Source organism: Pan paniscus, chromosome 4 (assembly GCF_029289425.2).
Source record: "Pan paniscus chromosome 4, NHGRI_mPanPan1-v2.0_pri, whole genome shotgun sequence".
Lineage (NCBI taxonomy): Eukaryota > Metazoa > Chordata > Mammalia > Primates > Hominidae > Pan > Pan paniscus.
This window is the reverse complement of record NC_073253.2, coordinates 77,762,230-77,787,373: the sequence shown is the minus strand read 5'-3', so window position 1 is coordinate 77,787,373 and position 25,144 is coordinate 77,762,230. Positions and strand designations below refer to the sequence as shown.

Genomic DNA, 25,144 nt, shown 5'->3' with positions numbered 1-25,144 from the left:
GTTAATAAATAAAAATTCCAATAATATTATTTTCATTATTTTAGTAATTCCTTTCTTTTTTCTTTTTCTTTTTTTGAGATGGTGTTTTGCTCTTATTGCCCAGGCTGGTGTGCAGTGGCACGATGTCAGCTTACTGCAACCTCTGCCTCCCGGGTTCGAGTGATTCTCCTGCCTCAGGCTCCTGAGTAGCTGGGATTACAGGTGTCTGCCACCACGCTTGGCTAATTTTTTGCATTTTTAGTAGAGATGGGGTTTCACCATGTTGGTCAGGATGGTCTTGAATTCCTGACCTCAGGTGATCCACCCACTTCGGCCTCCCAAAATGCTGGGATTACAGGTGTGAGCCACAGTGCCTGGCCCGTACCTCCTTTCATTCAAAAGTTTTCTGGTTTGGATGATAAATTAGTCACCCTAACTATATGGGACCTGGAAAGGGAGCAGATAAAACAATTTTTGTTACTCTTGTCCCTTCATCCACCTCAAAGTCATAAAAGATTGAGTTGAAGATCAAAAAGTCTGGAAACGATGTCTGAGTATGGTGGCTCATGCCTATAATCCCAGTACTTTGGGAGGCCAAGGTGGGAGGATTGCCTCAGCCCAGGAGTTCAAGATGAGCCTGGACAGTGAGACCCTGTCTCTACAAAAATTAAAAAATTAGCTGAGCATGGTGGGGCGAGCCTGTGGTCCCAGCTACTCAGGAGGCTGAGGTGGGAAGATTGCTTGAGCCCGGGAGGTTGAGGCTGCTGAGTCAAGATCGTACCACTGCACTCCAGTCTGGGTGACAGAGAGCAAGACCCTGTCTAAAAAAAAAAAAAAAAAAAAAGATTGGAGAGAAAGAATTTCTTTGGAGAGAGTGGTTAACGTGCCATACTTACAAGAGAACTATCTAAAAAGCTTGACAAAGGTCCCCTGTCCTAGCCTACTACAGTTTGAAAAATCCCCAGGGCAAAACCACAGTTGGTGATGCCTTTCAGCTGGCTTTAAAAAGGAGGCTAGGATCCAGAATATATAAATAACTCTAACAATTCGACAACCAAAGCACAAAATACGCAGTTTAAAAATAGGCAAAAGGGGATAACCAAAGCAATCCTAGACAAAAAGAACAAAGCTAGAGGCATCACACTACCCAAATTCAAACTATAAGGCTACAGAAGTTAAAATAGCATGGCACTGGCACAAAAACAGGTGCATAGACCAATGGATAGAGAACCCAGAAATAAAGCCACACATCTACAACCATATGATCTCCGACAAAGTTGACAATAACAAGCAATGTGGAAGGAACTCCCTATTCAATAAATGGTGCTGGGATAACTGACTAGCCATTTGCAGAAGAATCAAACTGGATTGCTGCCTTTCACCATATACAAAAATTAACACACGATGGATTGAAGTCTTAAATGTAAGACCTAAAACTTTACAAATTCTAGAAGAAAACCTAGGAAATACTATTCTGGACATTGGCCTTGACAAAAAGTTTATAATGAAGTGCCCAAAAGCAATTGCAACAAAAAAATTGACAAGTGGAACCTAATTAAAATAAAGAATTTCTGTATAGCAAAACAAACAAACAAACAAACCAACAAACAAAAACTATCAACAGACTAAACAGCCAACCTACAGAATGGGAGAAAATATTTGCAAACTATGCATCCAACAAAGGTCTGATATCCAGAATCTATAAGGAACTTAATTCAACAAGCAAAAAACAAGCAACCTCATTAAAAAATGGTCAAAGGTCATGAACAGACCCTTCTCAAAATATGATATACATGCAGCCAACAAATACATGAAAAAATGCTCAACATCACTAATCATTAAAGAAATACAAATCAAAACCGCAATTAGATACCATCTCACATCACTCAGAATGGCTATTAAAAAGTCAAAAAATGACAGATGTTGCCAAGGTTGCATAGAAAAGGGAATGCTTATACACTGTTGCTGGGAATGTAAATTAGTTCAGTCCCCATGGAAAAGGGTTTGGAGATTTCTCAACTTAAAACAGGACTACCATTCAACTTGGCAATCCTATTACTGGGTGTATACCCAAAGGAAAGTAAGTCATTCTACCAAAAAGGCATGTGCACTCATAAGTTTATCATAGCACTTTCACCATAGCAAAGACAAGGAATCGACCTAGGTGCCAATGAATGGTGGACTAGATAAAGAAAATGTGGTACATATACACCACGGAATACTACACAGCCATAAAAAAGAATGAAATCACATCCTTTGCAGTAACATGGATGCAGGTGGAGGCCATCATCCTGAGTGAATTAATGCAGGAACAGAAAACCAAACACCACATGTTCTAACTTATAAGTGGGCGCTAAATATTGGGCACACAAAGACATAAGAAGGGAACAATGACACTGGGGACAGAGTGAGATCTTGTCTCAAAATTAATTTATTTTTATTTTTTTTGAGACAAGATTTCACTCTGTCACCCAGGTTGGAGTACAGTGGCACAATCACAGCTCAGTGCAGCCTCAATTTCCAGGGCTCAAGTGATCCTCCCAACTCAGCCTCCTGAGTAGCTGGGATTACAGGCATGTGCCACCACACCTGGCTAAATAAAAAAAAAAATAATTTTTTTTTTTTGTAGAGTTGGAGTCTCACTAAGTTGCCCTGGCTGTTCTCAAATTCTTGGACAAAAGCAATTCTCCTTCCCTGGCCTCCCAAATTGCTGGGATCATAGGCATGAGCTGCCTTGACCACTGACACTGGGGGCTACTAGAAAAGGGAGGATGGAAGAAGGGTGAGGGTTGAAAAACTACCTATGCTCACTACCTGGGTGATGGGATCATTTGTACACCAAACCTCAGTGACACACAATTTACCCATGTAACAAACCTGGACATGTACCCCCTGATCAAAAATAGAAGTTGAAAAAAAATGGGCAAAGGATTTGAATAGACTTTCTCTAAAGAAGATACACAAGCGACTAATAAGTACGTGAACAGCTGCTCAACATCATCCGGTAGTTTAGGAAAATGGAAATCAAAGTCTCAGTGAAATACTGTTTCATGCTCGCTAGATGGGTAAAATAACAAAGAGACAAAATAGGAAGCGCTGGCCAGGATATGGAGAAATCAGAAACCCTCATACATTGCTGATGGGATTGTAAAACGGTGCAGCCACTTTGGAAAACAGTTTGGCAGTTCCTCAAAAATTTAAACATAGAGTCACCTTATGACCAGGCAATTGTGCTCCTATGTATATGCCCGAGAGAAATGAAAACATATGTCCATACAAAAACTTGCACATGAATGCTTATAGAAGCATTATTCATAATAGCCAACAAATGGAAACAACCCAAATGTCCATCAATAAACAAACATAAATAAACAAAATGTGGTATCTCCAAACAATGGAATATTTTCAGTCATAAAAAGGAATGATATACTGATTCATGCTACAGTGTGGATGAACCTTGAAAACATAATGCTAAGTTAAAGAAGGCAGACACAAAAGACCACATCTTGTACAGTTCCACTTATGTGAAATGTCCAGAATAAGAAAATTCATAGCAACAGGAAGTAGATTGGGGGTTTCCAGAGGTTAGAAGAAGGAGGGAATGCAGAATGATTGCTAATGGGTCAGGGGTTTCTTTTCGGAGTGATGAAAATATTTGAAATTAGAGAGAGGGGATGGTTACGCAACCTTGTGAATATGTTAACACCCATGGAATGTGCTTCAGTGGCGAATTTTATGATACGTGCATTATATGTCAATAAAGTTGTCATTGAAAAAAAAAAGGTTGCGAGGCTGCCTTAGAAGCAGCTGCACTCCCCAAGCAGTGGGTTTAAGGTGCTTATTTTCTGGGACCAGAGGTGAAACCTGATGTATGAATTCTGACCTGGCATCATTTAAAAAGAGATTTTGCCTGGCACTGTGGGGTGTGACTATAGTCCCAGCTACTTGGGAGGCTGAGGTGGGAGGATTACTTGAGCCCAGGAGTGGGAGGCTGCAGCGAGCTATGATCACGCCTATGAATAGCCACTGCACTCCAACTTAGGCAACATAGCAAGACCCTGTCTTTAAAAAAGAGAAAAAGAGATCTTGCCCAAGAGGACTGCCTGAGAGTATGATGGGACACAACAGAGAGACAGTCCGTGTGGAGACGGCCACACCATGCTAAGGTTGCCAAGGGTGATGAATGACAAACCAAAGCAGAGGCCATCCCCCAACTCCAAGTGAAGAGGAGCAGTCAGACAGCTTCCTGGCCAGCCCATTGGAGTAACCGGGAGAGAAGCATCAGCTCAAATCATTTAACATGTTCAGAGAAACTCCAAGCCTGGAGGGTCAGAAGTCCCAGAAAGTGCGGGCTGTGGAGGAGAGGCTCCCAGAGGAAAAAGAGAAGCAGACAATCACCCTCTCCTTGACTGCATGCTTCTGCCTTGAGCAGGCCACGCTGAGGCAAGTTGACATAAAGTCAAGAGTTCCGATGATTATACTGCATGAGACATATTAATTTATAACATTAGTTTTTCTTGTGGCTGAAAGCAATCAGAATATTTTCTTTCTTTTTTTTTTTTAACTTTTTTTTTAAATTTTTTAATTTTTAATTTTTTATTTTTTATTGATCATTCTTGGGCGTTTCTCGCAGAGGGGGATTTGGCAGGGTCACAGGACAATAGTGGAGGGAAGGTCAGCAGATAAACAAGTGAACAAAGTTCTCTGGTTTTCCTAGGCAGAGGACCCTGCGGCCTTCCGCAGTGTTTGTGTCCCTGGGTACTTGAGATTAGGGAGTGGTGATGACTCTTAACGAACATGCTGCCTTCAAGCATCTGTTTAACAAAGCACATCTTGCACCGCCCTTAATCCATTCAACCCTGAGTGGATACAGCACATGTTTCAGAGAGCGCAGGGTTGGGGGTAAGGTCACAGATCAACAGGATCCCAAGGCAGAAGAATTTTTCTTAGTACAGAACAAAATGAAAAGTCTCCCATGTCTACCTCTTTCTACACAGACACGGCAACCATCTGATTTCTCAATCTTTTCCCCACCTTTCCCCCCTTTCTATTCCACAAAACCGCCATTGTCTTCATGGCCCGTTCTCAATGAGCTGTTGAGTACACCTCCCAGATGGGGTGGTGGCCGGGCAGAGGAGCTCCTCACTTCCCAGTAGGGGCGGCCGGGCAGAAGCGCCCCTCACCTCCCGGATGGGGTGGCTGGCCGGGCGGGGGGCTGACCCCCCCACCTCCCTCCCGGACAGGGCGGCTGGCCGGGCAGAGGGGCTCCTCACTTCCCAGTAGGGGCGGCCGGGCAGAGGCGCCCCTCACTTCCCCGACGGGGCGGCTGGCCCGGCGGGGGGCTGACCCCCCCACCTCCCTCCCGGACGGGGCGGCTGGCCGGGCGGGGGGCTGACCCCCCCACCTCCCTCCCGGACGGGGCGGCTGGCCGGGCGGGGGGCTGACCCCCCCACCTCCCTCCCGGACGGAGCGGCTGGCCGGGCAGAGGGGCTCCTCACTTCCCAGTAGGGGCGGCCGGGCAGAGGCGCCCTTCACCTCCCGGACGGGGCAGCTGGCCAGGCGGGGGGCTAACCCCCCCACCTCCCTCCCGGACGGGGCGGCTGGCCGGGCGGGGGGCTGACCCCCCCACCTCCCTCCCAGACAGAGCGGCTGGCCGGGCAGAGGGGCTCCTCACTTCCCAGTAGGGGCAGCTGGGCAGAGGCGCCCCCCACCTCCCGGACAGGGCGGCTGGCCGGGCGGGGGGCTGATCCCCCCACCTCCCTCCCGGAAGGGGCGGCTGGCCGGGCAGAGGGGCTCCTCACTTCCCGGTAGGGGCGGCCGGGCAGAGGCGCCCCTCACCTCCCGGACGGGGTGGCTGGCCGGGCGGGGGGCTGACCCCCCCACCTCCCTCCCGGACAGAGCGGCTGGCCGGGCAGAGGGGCTCCTCACTTCCCGGTAGGGGCGGCCGGGCAGAGGCGCCCCTCACCTCCCGGACGGGGCGGCTGGCCGGGCGGGGGGCTGACCCCCCCACCTCCCTCCCGGACGAGGAGGGAGGAGGCTCCTCACTTCTCAGACGGGGTGGCTGCCGGGCGGAGGGGCTCCTCACTTCTCAGACGGAGCGGTTGCCAGGCAGAGGGTCTCCTCACTTCTCAGACGGGGCGGCCGGGCAGAGACGCTCCTCACATCCCGGACGGGGCGGCAGGGCAGAGGTGCTCCCCAAGTCTCAGACGATGGGCGGCCGGGCAGAGACGCTCCTCACTTCCCAGATGTGATGGCGGCCGGGAAGAGGTGCTCCTCACTTCCTAGATGGGATGGCGGCCGGGCAGAGACGCTCCTCACTTTCCAGACTGGGCAGCCAGGCAGAGGGGCTCCTCACATCCCAGACGATGGGCGGTCAGGCGGAGACGCTCCTCACTTCCCAGACGGGGTGGCTGCCAGGCAGAGGCTGCAATCTCGGCACTTAGGGAGGCCAAGGCAGGCGGCTGGGAGGTGGTTGTAGCGAGCCGAGTTCACGCCACTGCACTCCAGCCTGGGCGCCATTGAGCACTGAGTTAACGAGACTCCGTCTGCAATCCCGGCACCTCGGGAGGCCGAGGCTGGTAGATCACTCGCGGTTAGGAGCTGGAGACCAGCCCAGCCGACACATCGAAACCCCGTCTCCACCAAAAAAATACGAAAACCAGTCAGGCGTGGCGGCGCGCGCCTGCAATCGCAGGCACTCGGCAGGCTGAGGCAGGAGAATCAGGCAGGGAGGTTGCAGTGAGCTGAGATGGCAGCAGTACCGTCCAGCTTCGGCTCGGCATCAGAGGGAGACTGTGGAAAGAGGGGAGGGGGAGAGGGAGAGGGAGAGGGAGAGGGAGGGGGAGAGGGAGAGGTGAATATTTTCTTTCTTATCTTTTTTTTTTTGAGATGGAGTTTTGCTCTTGTTGCCCAGGCTGGAGTGCAATGGCGTGATCTCGGCTCACTGCAACCTCCACCTCCCAGGCTCAGATGATTTTCCTGCCCCAGCCTCCCAACTAGCTGGGATTACAGGTACGAGCCACCATGCCTGGCTAATTTTTGTATTTTTAGTAGAGACGGGGTTTCACCGTCTTGGCCAGGCTGGTCCTGAACTCCTGGCCTTAAGTGATCTGCCTGCCCTGGCCTCCCAAAGTGCTGGGATTACAGGAGTGAGCCACCACGCCCAGCCGCGATCGGAATATTTTTTAACTCTTAGAATTAATGAAAAACTATGGGGTTTGCCCAGGTTTCATACATACATGGGTAAGAACTAGCACCACAGAACATCCATCCGGTGCCTATTCCTCAACACAGATGTAATCCGAATAAATCACTACAGAGAGCGGTAAGTCCTATGATGAAATAATAGTTCAGATGAGAGATGAAGATGTGAAATCAAGTATATGGGGAAAAGGGGAAAACGTAGGTTTAAAAATCGACGAATTTGGCCAGGCATAGTGGCTCATGGGAGCCTGAGGCGGGAGGATTGTTTAAGCTTAGGAGTTTGAGGCCAGCCTGGGCACGGGGCAAAACCCCGTCTCTACAAAAAATACAAAAAATAGCCAGTTGTGGGAGAGTTAGCGGCCTCCGGTGTGGGATGGCCACGGAGCCGGGCCGGAGACATGGCCCGGGGGCCCGGCCAGCTAGGCAGGCCTCGCCCCGATACGGTCGCCATGCCCAAGAGAGGAAAGCGACTCAAGTTCTGGGCCCACGACGCCTGCTCTGGACAAGTGATTGAGGTGGATGACGCCAACTCGGATCCAGCGGTCGTGAGGTCTGGATGAGTCAAGAGAGCCTTAGCCAACGCTGTTCAGCAGGAAGTAAAATCTCTTTGTGGCTTGGAAGCCTCTCAGGTTCCTGCAGAGGAAGCTCTTTCTGGGGCTGGTGAGCCCTGTGACATCATCGACAGCGGTGATGAGACGGATGCCCAGGAGGAAAGCATCCGTGACAGAACTGTCTCCAGAAAAAAGAAAAGCAAGAGGCACAAAGAAGAACTGAACGGGGCTGGAGGAGAAGAGTATCCCATGGATATTTGGCTATTGCTGGCCTCCTATATCCGTCCTGAGGACATTGTGAATTTTCCCCTGATTTGTAAGAATGCTTGGACTGTCACTTGCACTGCTGCCTTTTGGACCAGGTTGTACCGAAGGCACTACACGCTGGATGCTTCCCTGCCTTTGCGTCTGCGACCAGAGTCAATGGAGAAGCTGCGCTGTCTCGGGGCTTGTGTGATCCGATCTCTGTACCATATATGTATGAGCCATTTGCTGCTCGAATCTCCAAGAATCCAAGCACCCCCAGCACATTAAAGAATTCCAAATGCTTACTTTTCTGGTGCAGAAAGATTGTTGGGAACAGACAGGAACCAATGTGGAAATTCAACTTCAAGTTAAAAAAACAAGTTAAAGAGCAAGTGTACAGGAGGATTGCAGCCCCCCGTTCAGTACGAAGATGTTCATACCAAACCACACCGGGACTGCTGCCTACTGCAGGCCACCACCCTCAATTTCATCTTTATTCCGATTGTCATGAGAATGATATTTACTCTCTTTAATATCAATGTGAGCATGGACATGCGGCATCATTGAGTGAGACTGGTGTTCCAAGATTCCCCTGTCCATGGTGGTCGGAAACTGTGCAGTGAACAGGGTGTGCAAGTCATCCTGGACCCAGTGCACAGCTTTTGGCTCTTTGACCGATGGCACCCTCAGTACCCCTTCTCCCTGAGAGCATAGTTACTGCTTCCCATCCCCTGTGGGCAGCCCCGATTCTAGTCCATTAGTAATCAGATTCCAGTTTGGACAGGGCGGCTGGATTATATATCTGGTTAGTAATGTACATGCTCTTCAGGTTCTAGGGCTCCTGTTAGGGGAGGGAGAAATGTTGAATCAAGAGGAAAAACAACTACTACGATTTATAAACATATTTTAATGTAAAAATTTGCATTAAAAAAATAGCCAGTTGTGGTGGCGTGTGCCTGTAGTCCCAGCTACTTGGGAGGCTGAGGTGGGAGGATTGTTTGAGTCTGGGAGGACCAGGCTGCAGTGAGCTGAGATCGCCCCAGTGTACTCTGGCCTAGGCAGCAGGGTGAGATCCTGTCTCAAAGAAAGAAAGAAAAAAATGGACAAATTTGAGCAGCAGATTAGATGTGGGAAGTAACAAAGAAGGAGACATCAGAGATGACTTTAAGTGTTCTAATTTGGGAGATCAGGTGACTGATTGTCATTAACAGCTGAAGGAAGGAGGGAGGAGCAGATATTGGTGGAGGAAAGGAAGATACAAAGTTTTTTTTTTTTTTTGAGACGGAGTCTCGCTCTGTTGCCCAGACTGGAGTGCAGTGGCGTGATCTAAGCTCACTGCAAGCTCCACCTCCCGGATTCACAACATTCTCCTGCCTCAGCCTCCTGAGTAGCTGGGACTACAGGCACCCGCCACCATGCCTGGCTAATTTTTTGTACTTTTAGTAGAGACGGGGTTTCACTGTGTTAGCCAGGATGGTCTCGATCTCCTGAACTTGTGATCCGCCTGCCTCGGCCTCCTAAAGTGCTGGGATTACAGGCATAAGCCACTGCGCCTGGCCCCTCAAAGTTTTGTTTTGGACATGCTGAGTTTGAGGTGCATGTGTTACAGAAGGGTCAGAAGCCAGGAAACAGTTGGAAGTGCAGCCTAGAGCTCAGGTGACAATTCGGGTGGAATAGATTTTTAAATTTTCAGGACATTGGCCAGGTGTGGTGGCTCACACCTGTAATCTCAGCACTTTGGGAGGCTGAGGCAAGCGGATCACCTGAGGTCAGGAGCTTGAAACCAGCCTGGCCAACATGACGAAACCCCGACTCTCCTAAATATACAAAAATTAGCTGGGTGCGGTGGCGGTCACCTGTAATCAGCTACTCGGGAGGCTGAGGCAGGCGAATTGCTTCAACCTGGGAGACGGAAGTTGCAGTGAGCCGAGATTGAGCCACTGCACTCCAGCCTGGGCAACAGAACAAGACTCCATCTCAAGAAAATAAATAAATAAACAAACAAATAAATAAATTTGCAGGACATGGATAGCAAGGGAAGCACAAAGCTAGATAAAATCACATAGGGAGAAAGAGCATAGGGTGAGAAAGGGGCTTGAGAATGAATCAACATTTAATGGTTAGTGGAAGGTGCCAAGGCAACTATAAAGGAGAAGGTAGAAAGATCTAGAGAAAAAGAGAACATGTAATCACACAATCAGTACAAGAAATGAGTGAGGATGTCTGAGCCACACAACCACTCCTTTCAGTAGTACAAACAAAATAAATATTGGTGATGGCGGATCCAATAGTAATAAGGTGCTGTTTTTCATAACATGTTAGCTAACACTCTTGACCAACTGATAAGGAATGTTGCCTGAGCAAATGGTGAACTTGCAGCTTACCTTTGCCTGGTGATTCCTTGAAATGTGTGACTTGAACTTGCAAGGTAATTGGATCGGGTTCGGCTTTGGACCATGGTTCGGAATGAAGTGAACTGTTGACTTCTGGATCATTTATAAGATCCCAAATACCTTAACATGGTGCAGAAGGCCCTTCCTGCTGTGGCCCCTGACTCTTTTCTAATCTTATCTCTCACTGTTTCCCTTGCTCATCCTACCCTTCAAGCAATCCAATTAGTTGAATATGCCAAGTGCTCCCTCACGCCTGCATGGCTTTCACTATGCTGTTTCTTCAGCTTGGAATACCAGTCTCTGGTCTAAAACCCTTTGCCAACTTCCCCTAGTCTTGGAATCATTTCAAATCTAATTGTGCGCAACACTATCTTTACCTACTGATGAAGGGAAACAACCTCACAATAGAGCTTCACACTACTTAAACTCCCCGTGAGAGAAAGAGTTAAAATCTTAGCGAAACCCCAGCTTTTTACAATTTTGCTGGACACTGTGTCCTATTTGATATGCATGCTATCAGCCCATTTGACCGAAGCCAGATTTTTTTTTTTTTTGAGATGGAGTCTGGCTCTGTCACCCAGGCTGGAGTGCAATGGCGTGATCTCAGCTCACTGCAACCTCCACCTCCCGGGTTCAAGTGATTCTCCTGCCTCAGCCTCCTGAGTAGTTGGGATTACAGGTGCGCGCCACCACTCCCAGCTGATTTTTTTGTATTTTTAGTAGAGACGGGGTTTTGCCATGTTGCCCCAGCTGGTCTTGAACTCCTGACCTCAGGTGATCCACCCACCTTGGCCTCCCAAAGTGCTGGGATTACAAGCGTGAGTCACCATGCCCCACCCGAAGCCAGACTTTTGAACTTACTCACTTATAATCATGTTTCTCCCTCTTTGTGAAATAACATGAAATTCTTCTCCACGCCGGGCGCGGTGGCTCACGCCTGTAATCCCCACATTTTGGGAGGCCAAGGCGGGCGGATCACGAGGTCAGGAGATCGAGACCATCCTGTCTAACACGGTGAAACCCCGTCTCTACTAAAAATACAAAAAATTAGCCGGGCGTGGTGGCGGGCGCCTGTAGTCCCAGCTACTAGGAGGCTGAGGCAGGAGAATGGCGTGAACCTGGGAGGCGGAGCTTGCAGTGAGCTGAGATCGTGCCATTGCACTCCAGCCTGGGCAATAGAGGGAGACTCTGTCAAAAAAAAAAAAAAAAAAAAAAAAAAAAGGAAATCCTTCTTCCCTACCTCAGTTTCACGAAAACCTTCCCCTTCTTCACCTGTATATCACAAAATCCCTCCTCCCCTGAGTGTCACAAGACAGTTCTCAGCCAGGATGTTTTTTTTTTTTTGGTCAGCCAGGAATGAAAAAAAAAAAAAAAAAGAAGTAAAAGAATGCTTGTCACATGACCTCTGTTGTTTCTTCCTTAAAATTCATAACCTCAGTCGAATCATGAGAAAACATCAGAAAAATCCAAATTGAGAAATAGTCTACAAAATACCTGGCACTCTTCAAGAGTGCCACTGTCGAGAAAAACAAGGAAAGACTGTGAAACTGTCACAGATTAGAGGGGACTAAAGAGATATGACAAATGATGCAATGTGGTATCCTGGAACAGAGAAAATAATATAGTGGAAAAACTGGAGAAATTGGAAGAATCTGAGTTTAGTGGAATAGTTAATAGTATTGTACCAGGATCAAGCTTTTATTTTTGAGAAACGTACTGTACCATGGTATGTAAGATGTTAACATTAAGAAAGCTAAAAGAAAGCCGATAATCTGACGTATTAAAGTAATTAAGGTGTGGCTGGGCATGGTGGTTCACGCCTATAATCCTAGCACTTTGGGAGGCCAAGGTGGGCAGATTGCTTGAGCCTAGGAGTTCAAGACCAGCTTAGGTAAAATGGTGAAATCCCCACTCTACAAAAAATACAAAAAATTAGCCAGGCTGGGTGGTGTGTGTCTGTAGTCCCAGCTACCCAGGAGGCTGAGGTGGAAGGACAACCTGAGTCCAGGAGGTCAAGGATGCAGTGAGCCATGTTTGAGCCACTGTACTCCAGCCTGGGTGACAGAGTGAGACCCTGTCTCAAAAATAAAATAATATAATATAATAAAATAATTAAGACATGAAGGCCACCCGGCTTTTAGGTGGTGATCAGCCCCCTTCTTTCTTCCTTAGTTCTTGGTAATGACAAGTCCTGACATTAAAACTCTAATTTCCACACTACCTCTTTGACTATATCTCAGGCCATCTTGCCTTTGATGGATCCCACCCTCATCATCTGGCCTTCTAGTTCCCAGGACAATCTGAAGCTGGCTCCACTGCAGGGTCCTTGTGCTTGCTGTTTCCCTCTTCTTGGAACCTTTCCCCGCTCCCTCTTTGTAGAGCTGGCTTCTGTCTTTCAAGTCTCAGCTTCATGTCACCTTCTCAGAGAGGCCTGCTGTGACTACCTACCCCAATAATCTCTGTCACAGCACTTTATGTATTTTTCTTCATTTCGCTAAGCATAGTCTACAATTTATTGATGTATTTGCAATCTTTCTCCCTTCAGAATGTTTGCTGTATGAGGGCAGAGACCAGGTCTATCTTGTTCTCTGTAATATCTACTGTCTCTGTGTTTTCCCAATTTTTTTTTTTTTTGAGACAGGGTGACAAACTGAGACCCTTTGCAGTAGTGTGAACATGGCTCACTGCAGCCTCGACTTCTGGGGCTCAAGTGATCCTCCCTGCCTCAGCCCTCCAAGTAGCTGGAACTACAGATGGGTGCCAATATCAAGTAGCTGGGACTACAGATGGGCGCCACCATGCTAGGCTATTTTTTGTGTATATGTGTGTGTATATATATAGAATATATATTCTATATATTGTGTGTATGTATAGAATATATATTCTATATATTCTGTATATAGATATAAATATATATTATATATAAATCTATATTTTATATAGATATGTGTGTGTATATATATATATATATATATTTTTTTTTTGTAGAGATGAAGTTTTGCCATTGTTGCCCAGGCTTCCCTCAACATTTATATGTTGAACTCCTAACCCCTAGTGTGATGATATTAGGAGATGTGGGTCTTTGGGAATTGATTAGATCTTGAGGGTAGTACATTCATAAATAGAATTAGTGCCCTTATAAAAGAAGCTCCAGAGAGCTCCAGAGAACTCCCTTGCCCCTTTTGCCTTGTGAGGCCATCTGTGAACCAGTAAGTAGGCTCTCACCAGATACCAAATATGCCAGTGTTGTAATCTTGAACTTCCCAACCACCAGAACTGTTAGAAATAAATTTCTATTGTTTATAAACTACCCAGTCTATGGTATTCTTGTTCTAGCAGCCTAAACAGACTAAGATGCCTATAATAGTTGTTCAATAGGCCGGGCACGGTGGCTCACGCCTGTAATCCCAGCACTTTGGGAGGCTGAGGCAGGTGGATCATTTGAGGTCGGGAGTTCGTGACCAGCCTGGCCAACATGGTGAAACCCCATCTCTACTAAAAATACAAAAATTAGCTGGGCGTGGTGGTGGGTACCTGTAATCCCAGCTACTCAGGAGGCTGAGGCAGGAGAATTGCTTGAACCGGGACCTGGGAGGTGGAGGTTGCAGTGAGCTGAGATCGCACCACTGCACTCCAGCCTGGGCGACAGGACTAGAGTCTATCTCAAAAAAAAAAAAAAAAAAAGTTGTTCAATAAATATTTGTTAAATGAATGCCAAAGGATAATTTTCTTTTTTTTCTTTCCTTTTTTTTTTTTTTAGGCTAAGTCTCCCTCTAAGAGTAAAAAACATGCTGCCATCAAATATACAGTGAGCATGTGTCAAATATCAATCTAACTCATTTAATGAAGGGACCAGAAAGATAATAAATCTGGCTGAAGGAGAATTCAAGGAACAGAGGTTTATATAGCAGAAAAGACATGCTGAAATAAGTTAGCTAGGTTAAAGGGAAATCTAGTTTATGTCCTACAGGTTAATAAACTATAATCTTTAGGATTGTCTTTTCTGTAGAATAGGAATCATTTGGGTCTCTACCAGACAAAAACCTACAAGTTAACACGTAACTTCATAGAATCTGGACCCTAATGATAATAATTAACAAGTCAAACAAAGGTACATTCTCCAGATGAATAACACTTGGGAGGACCTGTTCGGACAATGCTCCAGCATGACAGTGAAAGGACATACAATTATCTTTTTGCCTTAATTCTAAGATTAGGACATTTAAAAAAATAGAAGACTAAAAAATATAGAATGAATGTACAAGTGCTCCAACTGAAGTTTGGAAAGGGGAGGTCTGTTGGGGGGCAAGGCACGGGGGCATCTGCTTCATCAGGTCTTCCCCCAAAGCCATCATCACTGGATCCAGCATTCATTCTTTGAGAGCCAGCCAATGTTTCATCTTCTCTGTGAAGTCTGTCTAGATTTTCCTCTCACTCCCTATCAGGCAAACTGAGGTGGACAAACCTTGTTATCAAGATGGTGATTGTGGCCTGGCACAGTTGCTCAAGCCTGTAATCCCAGCACTTTGGGAAGCTGAGGCGGGAGGATCACTTGAGCCCAGGACTTCAAGACCACCCTGGGCAACATAGTGAGATCCTGTCTCTGCAAAAAATACAAAAAGTCTGGGCCGGGCACAATGGCTTATGCCTGTAATCCCAGCACTTTGGGAGGCTGAGGTCAGGAGTTCAAGACCAGCCTGGCCAACATGGCGAACCCCCCACCCCCACCCCTCCGTCTCTACTAAAAAAACAAAAATTAGCCAGGCTTGGTGGTGCACACCTGTAGTCTCAGCTACTAGGGAGGCTGAAGCACAAGAATCATTTGAACCCAGGAGGTAGAGGTTGTAATGAGCCAAGATTGCGCCACTGCACTCCAGCCTGGGCAATACAGCAAGACTCTGTCTCAAAACAACAACAAAAACAACAACAACAAAAATTCACCATGCATGGTGGCATGCGCCTGTGGTCCCAGCTACTTGGGAGGCTGAGGTGGGAGGATGGCTTGAGTCCAGGAGGTTGAGGCTGCAGTGAGCTGAGATCGCACCACTGGACTGCAGCCTAGGTGGCAGAGCGAGACCCTATCTCAAAAATAAAAAAGATGATGATTGCTGTCAAGTCCCTAGATTTTTTTTCCTGTGACTTGCTTATCCCTGGTTTGAGCCATGACACTCTATTACCCTTGTTACCCTTATTTCCCAGACCATATTTTTGTTTGTGGATTATACATAAGAGCCCATGTGAGGATTCCCACAAATAATTGAGATGGGGTGTGAAGGAGAATTTGAAAGTGAGAGCCCAGTTTTTTTCTTTTTTTTCTTTTTTTTGAGATGGAGTCTCGCTCTGTTGCCCAGGCTGGAGCGCAGTGGAGCGATCTCGGCTCACTGCAACCTCTGCCTCCTGGGTTCAAGTGATTCTTCTGCCTCAGCCTCCTGAGTATCTGGGACTACAGGCACACACCACCACGCCTGGCTAATTTTTGTATTTTTAGTAGAGACGGGGTTTCACCATATTGGCCAGGCTGGTCTCGAACTCCTGACCTCGTGATCTGCCCGCCTCAGGCTCCCAAAGTCCTGGGATTACAGGCATGAGCCACCACGCCCAGCAAGAGCCCAGTTTTTACAAACAACAGATGAGTGCTAGGGGGCAGGACAATGCAAGTATGAAATGAGACCAGCTAATGAGACCAGCTGCACGCTGGTTATACAAGTATCAGAGCTGCTTTGTCCCTTGGTCCCGTGAGATACTACTCTATAAAACATGCCCAAAAGCCAGCCTCACATGTCTTTTTCTAGTTTATTTATTTATTTTTGAGACAAGGTGTCGCTCTGTTGTCCAGCCATTGCATTCCGACTCACGGCAGCCTCGACCTCCTGGGCTCAAGTGATGTAGTTGGGACTAAAGGCACACGCTACCACACCTGGCTAATTTTTGTATTTTTAGTAGAGACGAGTCTCACTATGTTGCCAAGGCTGGTCTTGAACTGCTGAACCCAAGTGACCCTCCCACCTCTGCATCCCAAAGTGTCTAGTTTCAGAACTTACTTTATTCAGAGGTGTAGCTATCTTTGGGACCAAAACTGTGAGCACTGAACCAGCGACTGGCTTGAGAAGAAAGCATTTCCAAGGCAAATAATAATCCAAGCTGAAAACAGTCCTCTTAGTGCACCAGAAGGGACCTTTTGGCAAGTGGCATCTTGCCAGAAAATTAACTCAGAACAAATCCCTAACAGCTCAGAGATGGTGGAGGGGAATTTCAGAAACAGTCAGCAGGGCAGGGCCATGCAACTGCTTACAGGAATTGCCTCACTCACACTTTGATGTTGATTCTCTGCAGAGCTTCCGCTGCTTCAAAATGGCGTGCAGGAATCAGAGACATTACATCAGGAAGATACTGCAGAGATATTCTACTCCATCTCATTCATTGTACAGGTGAGGAATCCAAGGGTCAGAGATTTTAAGGAATTTGTCCAAAATCACAGAGTGGAGAACTGTGAGTAGAACTCAGATTGCTTGTTGCCTAATTCAGGTGTTTTCAACCCCTTATAAATAAGCCAGGGAGGTGTGGCACCCACATGATTTGCTTTCTGGCTGATGTATCTCTATTCCTAACGCAGAGCTCAGGCATCAATCGGTAAACATGAGGAAGAGATAGATGCGGCTCTATCTATCTAGTGTATGGGAGCAGCATGTGACATTGTGATGAGATGTGTCAGCACAGGCACAATTTAAAGCAGTGCCATGGCAACCGGCATTCACTCTGGCTCCAGATAGCTCCGTGAACTACAGGGTGTAGTTGAAAATGGCTTCTCACCTAGGGAGTGGAATGTTCCAGCCTCTATTTCCTGCAGTGAGTGACTCTAAAATCTACCAAGCAATGTAGCAACGAGACTGGTTCAGATTATTTACCAAGGGTTGGGGGTTTTCAGCGTAACTCACAGGAGAAATAAACTTGGCAGCCTTGGGAATCCCCAAGAATTACTGTGACTATCTGCAAAGCAGTAGGGTTTTGCTTTCTCTTAGAGCAATGCATTCTTTCAGTGTCTTCCCGGAGAACTAATACTTCAAAGAGGTGCCCTGGGCACGAGGGGAAGGTAATGGAGAAGGGCACCACCATTTGTTTCTTTCTTATATATTGCAGAATCTGCTGCTACCCTCCCCACAAATTCTTTTTTTTTTTTTTTTTTTTTTTTGAGACAGGGTCTCATTCTGTCACCCAGGCTGGAGTACAGTGGCACAATCATGACTCACTGCAGCCTCGACATCCTGGGTTCAAGTGATGCTCCCATCTCAGCCTCTCGAGTAGCTGGGACTACAGGTGTGTGCCATCACACCGAGCTAGTTTTTGTATTTTTAGCAGGGATATTGCCCAGGCTGTTGGCCAGGCTGGTCTTGAACTCCTGGGCTCAAGCAATCCACTCGCCTCAGCCTCCCAAAGTGCTGGGATTACAGGCTTGAACCACCACACTCGGCCCCCACAAATTCTTAAACCATGGCCGTAGACCAGAGGAGATCTGGAATGAGTTAAGTTTCATCAGTAGGGTTGAGTATTGGGGTCATTTGTCCTGAGATGCTAAAGCCTCCTTGATTTTAACTTAAATGCTCATATCATCGTTCCTGAAACAGAACTGAAACAGAGACCACTTATGGTCTCCAGTATGTACATGCTCTTTTATTTTTATTTTTGTGTTTCTAATTGTGCACGTTTGACTAAAGATTTCCAGCTTCCCTGACAAGTAGGTGTAGCCAGATGACCAAGTTCTGACCATTGCACTATGAATGGAAGTGCTGCAGCTTTCTGGGGTGTGCCCTGTCTTTGGGCCTCCCCCTCTTTTCTTGGTTGGCTTGCAGTTGTATTGGTGGCAAGTCATCTTGGACCATGAGGATGAGGACAACCCACCAGGAATGGCAGAGCAATAAGATATACTCATATAAAAATATTGCTACTTATTTTATCACTACTAAAAAAAAGAAAGTGAGAGGTATCCAATATGCTAAATAAAGAAGACTACTTCTGAGCAAAATTCTCAAAGCAGACCTGCACTACCAGTCCTCCTTTAAAAAAAAAGGTTGGGGGGCTGGGCGTGGTGGCTCACACCTGTAATCCTAGCACTTTGGGAGGCCGAGGCAGGAAGATCACCTGAGGTCAGGAGTTCAAGACCAGCCTGGCCAACATGGTGAAACCCCGTCTCTACAAAAATTAGCCAGGCATGATGGTGGGTGCCTGTAATTCCAGCTGCTTGGGAGGCTGAGGCAGGAGAATCGCTTGAACCGGAGGGGCAGGCGTTGTAGTGAGCCGAGATCGCACCTTTGCACTCTAGCCTGGGTGACAAGAATGAGACTCCGTCTCAAAAAAAAAAAAAAAAAAAAAATTCTTCCTATGTTAGCAGCTGAACCAATATCCTAACTAATAATAGCTCCACTAAAACTGCCGCCAGTCATGTTAAAAGTATGATTTAGGATGCATGGGACTACAAGTAACAAACAACAAGCCTTGCTAAAAGTAGCTTATAAAATTCGGAGTTTAAAAAATGATGCCATTTTACAAGAAATCAAGAGGAAACGTGTTCCCTGGGTTGGTTCAGTTTTAGGTTGTTGTATTAATTTCCTACTGCTACTATGATAAATTACCACAAACTTGGCTTAAAACAACACAACTTTATTCTTTTATAGTTCTGGAGGCTGGAGTCTAAAATCAGTTTCACTGGACTAAAGTCAGTTGGCAGGGCTGTTTTTTTTTCTGGGAGCTCTAGGGAAGTTCTGTTTTCTTGCATTTTTTAGTTTCTGGAGGCTGTCTGCATTCCTTGGCTTGTGACTCCTTCCTCAAATCACTCCAACCTCTGGCTTCCATCATCTCCTCCCCTACTTCTGTTGTCAAATCTCCCTTTGCTTCCCTCTCATGAGGACACTTGTGATTACATTTAGGGTCCACCCAGATAATTCAGGATAATCTCACCTCAAGATCCTTAACTTTATCAAATCTATAAAGTAAAATTGATACGTTCCAGGGCTTAGCATATGGATATCAGTCTACCAAAGTTGAGAAAAAGTTTTCATTTTCCTGCTCTGCCGTTCTAATGTTTTGGTGCCATCTCCCTTCATGGTTTTAAAATCACTTTGGACCAAGGTGGGCAGATCACCTGATGTCAGAGGTTCGAGACCAGCCTGGCCAACATGGTGAAAGCCTGCCTCTACTAAAAATGCAAAAGTTAGCTGGGCACTGTGGTGGCTGCCTGTAATTCCAGCTACTCGGGAGGCTGAGGCAGGAGAATTGCTTGAACCTGGGAGGTGGAGCTTGCAGTGAGCCTCACGCCACTGCACTCCAGCCTGGGCGACAGAGCGAGACTCCGTCTCTGAAAAAAAAAAAAAAATCACTTTGGAGCTCCCAAGCATTACAACCTCACCAGGCCATGTCCAGGCCAGGAAGGGAGGGGTGTTCCCATCCTGCATCTTTTAGGTATTAACGGAGATGTGCTTTGCCAAAAGTTCCTAGCGGAAGCCACGTCCGGTCCCGTCAGTCAAGAGTGAGGCAGCTGCCTGTGCTCTGCCTGCTCGCTGAACTGAGAGTTTGCGTGTCCGGCACTTTCAACGTCGGCATCACAGTGTCAGTGCTCCCATCAAGAGGCTGAATGACTGCTAGGGAGGCAACAACTCACTTTTATTTATTTATTTATTTATTTTGTAGAGACGGGAGTCTCACCATGTTGTCCAGGCTGGTCTCGAACTCCTGAGCTCAAGCAATCTGCCCACCTTGGCCTCCCAAAGTGCTGGGATTACAGGCATGAGCCACTGCGCCAAGCCTAACAACTCACTTTTGAAAGTCCCGCAGGAGATTCCACAGGCACGAGTGACTCCAAAGAGCCCTTGTTTTCTAGCAGCCACAGAAAGCATGTGGGAGGCTGGGCATGGTGGCTCACGCCTGTAATCCCAGCACTTTGGAAGGCTGAGGTGGGCGGCTCACCTGAGATCAGGAGTTTGAGACCAGCCTGAGCAACATGGAGAAACCCCGTCTCTACTGAAAATACAATATTAGCTGGGTGTGGTGGTGTGCATGTGTAATCCCAGCTACTTGGGAGCTGAGGCAGGAGAGTCACTTGAACCCGGGAGGCAGAGGTTGCAGTGAGCTGAGATTGTGCCATTGCACTTCAGCCTGGGCAAAAAGAGTGAAACTCTGTCTCAAAAAAAAAAAAAAAAAAAAAAAGAAAAGAAAGAAGATAAAAAGCGTGTGTGATGAGAAGATCTGGGGGCTAGGGTGGTGGTGTGGTAATGAGGTGATTTAAAAAAACCTTTTGACTGGAGATCTAGAATTCGAACTAAGCCAGGAACACATCCTCATCTATAGTGCTTCCAGGGCATCCATGTGACAGTTTGAATTGTATTCCCTCAAAATGAATATGTTGAAGTCCTAATCCCCAGTACCTCAGAATGTGATCTTTGCAGAGGTAATCAGATCACTAGGGTGGGCCTTTGTCCCATATGCCTGGTGTCCTTATAAAAAGGGGAATTTGGAGACAGACAGGTACACAGGGAGACTGTCATCTGAACATGAAGATGGCCATCTATAAGCCAAGGAGAGAGACCTGGACAGATCCTTCCCTCATAGCCCTTAGATGGAACCAACACTCCTGATATTTTGATTTTGGACTTCTAACCTTCAGAACTATGAAACAAGAAGTTCTGGGCTGGGTGCAGCCTGGCCAACATAGTGAAACCTCCCTCTACTAAAAATACAAAAAATTAGCCAGGCGTGGTGGTGGGTGCCTGTAATCCCAGCTACTCGGAAGGCTGAGGCAGGAGAATCTCTTGAACCTAGGCAGCAGAGGTTGCAGTGAGCCGAGACCATGTCATTGCACTCCAGCTTGGGCAATAAGAGTGAAACTCCATTTCAAAAAAAAAAAAAACAACAAAAAAAAAACAGTTCCTTTTGTTTAGGCCAGGGGCCCTCAACCCCAGAGCCATAGAACAGTACCATAGGCCAGTTAGGAACTGGGCTGCACTGCAGGAGGTGAGCAGTGGGCAAGCGAACACTACTGCCTGAGCTCCGCCTCCTGTCAGATCAGAGGTGGCATTAGATTCTCATAAAAGCACAAACCCTATTGTGAGCTGCGCATGTGAGGGATCTAGGTTGTGGGCTCCTTATGAGACTCTAATGCCTGATGATCTGTCACTGTCTCCCATCATCCCCAGATGGGACTGTCTAGTTGCAGGAAAGCAAGCTCAGGGCTCCCACAGATTCTACATTATGGTGAGTTGTATAATTATTTCATTAAATATTACAATGTTATAATAATAGAAATAAAGTGCACAATAAATGTAATGTGCTTGAATCATCCTGAAACTGCCCCCCCCTTCCCTGCTGCCCCTGATCCGGGTCCATGGAAAAATTGTCTCCCATGAAACTGGTCCCCCTGGTGCCAAAAATGTTGGGGACCACTGGTTTAGGCCACCCGGTTTGCAGTACTTTGTTAGAGTGGCCCTGGCAAACTTAAAAACCCTGACTTTCTCACTTCTCTGGCACCCTCCAAGGTACCAGCCCCATGCTCCTACCCAGTATGCACCTGGCTCTCCCTTGTGTTTCCTGATCTCCAGGTGGTCTCTTTGCAGTGTTTTGAAAGCTCTTTTGATAGTATCTCTTTCTTGTCATGAAGCCTCCTGGATTCCACAGAGAAAATGTGCTCTCCACTGTTGTGTCTGGGCAGAAAACCCCCATAATTATTAAATCCATTCCTTACAACATTATATGGGGTTTTATAAGTCATTCATAAACATACAATATTTTTATTCTGCTGCCATATGTTTTGTATAAATAGTCATGTTTATTTACAAAAGAGTGTTCTATTTAGCTGTCAACCCATGGATGGCAGAAAAAATGTTTCATATTTGTGTGTGTGTGTGTGTGTGTGTGTGTGTGCGTGTTTAAAGCACCAAACATAATATCCAATGATTTTTGTTATGACACACATGTTCTTTCAGGATAGTGTGTGATAATCAAGTTGTGCTTTTATTTATTCAACTGACATTTGAATCACTTTCCCTGTGCCTAACTATCCCACCATGGGCTGTCATTACTAATCTGAATTTAAAGAGGTCCCTGGTGTCAAGGAGAGCCTGGCTGATTGTGAGAGAGGCAGACAATACAAGTGAAGAAATAGTGTAGCTATGATGGAGACATGAGATAGTGGGATGACTCACAGTGATGCTTTATGAAACCCAAGGGCCACAAAGCTTCAGGAAGTAGGGAAGCAGGAAATGAACTACCAGGATCCAGACTTGCTCTTCATCCCTCATTTTCCCATTTCACACTTTCTTTTTTTTCTTTTTTTGAGACAGAATCTCACTCCACCCAGGCTGGAGTGTAGTGGTGTGATCTTGGCTCACTGCAACCTCTGCCTCCTGGGTTAAAGCGATTCTCCTGCCTCAGCCTCTTGAGTAGCTGCGACTATAGGCAAGTGTGGCCGCACCCAGCTAATTTTTGTATTTTTAGTAGAGATGAGGTTTCACCATGTTGGCCAGGCTTGTCTCGAACTCCTGACCTCAAGCGATCCTCCTGCCTCTGCCTGCCAAAGTGCTGGGATTACAGGTGTGAGCCACCGCACCTGGCCCCATTTCACACCTTCTTCCCTCTGTGGCTTCTCTCTATTTCTAGGGAGAAACATGACAGAAGTCAGCTGCTCTAGAATCAACAGACTCCTCTCCAGTTGGCATCCCACCATAGAGCGGTGGCGTCATACGTTCATACATATGCTGCAGCCAAAGGGGGAGGCTCATCAACCCAGGAGGCACCCACAGGTGCCTCTCAGAGGTGATGAAAGAGGAAGTGGGGGCAGGCAGAGGTAATGGTTGTAATTTGAGTCACTTCTGTTAACTGTACCCACTTTTAGACAGCTTAATCCACTTTGACTCTGGAAAAGTGTGAACAGAAACCTTGCTGGGTTTGGAGGAGAGACAGCCTCCCACTGCTCTTCCCAGGGGAGTCCTGGAACAGGCTGCCGCGGAGGCTCAGGGCAGGTCTGGAGATGTGGCACTGGTTCAAGGCCAGACCCTGCGGTGTCAAATTTGGATGGACTAGGAAATGTTCCTGTACAGAAATAACAGAGACTGGAGATTATGTGTGGGAATTATTCTACTCTTATCCTGAGTATGTCTGTACTTCAATCCTGGTGCTCACTTCAAGAAAGAGGAGGATGGGGTTGCCGTTGCTCTCAAGAAAGAGGAGGATGGGGTTGCCATTGCTCTAGCAGACTATTGTTACTCCCAGAAGCTCACTTAAAGGTTCCATTTCCATAACCAATTACAGAGCAAATGCTTTTTCATAGGAATTGGGCTTTGCGGGGTTGACATTTCAGGTCGCAAAGACCCCGAAGCTTTAGGAAAGCTGAACTTTGCCATTGAGAAATTTAGGAGGGTAGAAATTGCAACACTATCTTAGCTGCAATTAGCTGGCATTTCTGCCAAGCGCTAATACATATTTCACCCTAACTTCCAGTGAAGAATGACATTGATAAGAATATTTGGGGAGCAGCTGTGAAAGTTCATCTGGTTTTAATAGGGAAACATTGTCCTTTTCTCTGCTGATTGGAGAGCAGGTCAGGCATGAAACTGGCCTCACCCAGGAAGGACTCACATGGTTCATTCTCTCTCCAGGAATGGTAGGGAAAGCACGTGTTTTGAAACACTGGGTTTTCCCTGGCCCGGGGGAAAGTGGATCAAAAGAATCGCTGTTTTCTCCGCTGTTGTTTGGGTTCTCTAGTTTGAAAGGGTCATGGTGGTGTCTCCTGATGGGCCATTAAAGGCAATGTTGAGGAGAATAGAGAAAATACATGAAGAAAGAATAAGGAAAATTGGACATTTGGTAGAAAAGCCCAGGATTCTCTGGAGAAACGTTGGAGGTAGTGCCGAGAGAGTCTGCTGCACCAGAGGTGCCCCACCAGGGGCTCCACCAGGGGACTCTTTAAAAGAATGTTCTTGAGCTAAATTCCTGCCAACCTTCCCATGTAGCTGGTGCAATTTTCACTCCATATTCTGCTTTCTTTATTTTCTACCGCAACTGAATTCTGAGTTCCTAATCCACTGGGACTCACACTTAATAGCCTGTCTATCTATTGGCATTTGTTTGCATTGTACAAGTACAACCAAATGCTATAGGCTTTTGGGAGCCACAGTCAGGAAGAAGTCTATCTGTCTGTCTCTCTGTTCTTTAGACTTCAGTCTTCTTACACCCTTTCCAAATGGCAACGGGCACAAAATGGCCTATCTGCTGGAAATGGGCAATGAGCAAAAGAGACACATACATGGAAACAATGAGTTAAGAATTTAAAATATTATTCTGCACACACGTAAGTGGGAACTTCATGTCCTCTGTTCAGAAGTAAAGCAGTTGGAACCTCTGGAATCAGAATCATCTGTGCATTTGCTAAAAATATAGATTCTTGTGCCCTACCCAAATTCTGCACCCGAAAATTCTGATTCTGCCTGAATCAGAATCTTTCCAGGCAATTCTTATGTGCATCAAAGCTTGAGAGTTGCCTAGACGCAGCCTCAGCTGAACCATCTACTGTGTTTTAATACTGAGTTGTGCTTGTTCTCAAGCTGGTTCAGAGCACTTTAATGTGCATTCAAATCATGCTGAGGTCTTGTTAAGTTAGGTGGTGGGACGTGAGATTCTGCATGTCTAACAAACGCTTGGGTGATGCTGCCACTGCTGGTTGGAGGACCACCCCTTGGGTGACAAAGTGCTAGAGAGACTATTTTTATTTCCTTTGCACTCCTGTGAGGC

General features: G+C 46.7%; 1 protein-coding gene and 1 pseudogene across 1 annotated transcript in view; both read left to right on the top strand.

Moving 5' to 3' along the window:
- The first annotated feature begins 7,565 nt into the window (after window positions 1-7,565).
- Window positions 7,566-8,708, top strand: LOC134730438 (transmembrane protein 183A-like; annotated as a pseudogene).
- Window positions 8,709-16,681: 7,973 nt separating this feature from the next.
- SUB1 (SUB1 regulator of transcription) overlaps window positions 16,682-25,144 on the top strand; it is a 72,310-nt gene continuing 63,847 nt past the window's right edge. The window contains exon 1 of the mRNA XM_034960214.3: window positions 16,682-16,800. Coding sequence (XP_034816105.2) covers window positions 16,724-16,800 — 77 coding nt within the window. The 5' untranslated portion in view covers window positions 16,682-16,723. The remainder of the gene's footprint in view (window positions 16,801-25,144) is intronic.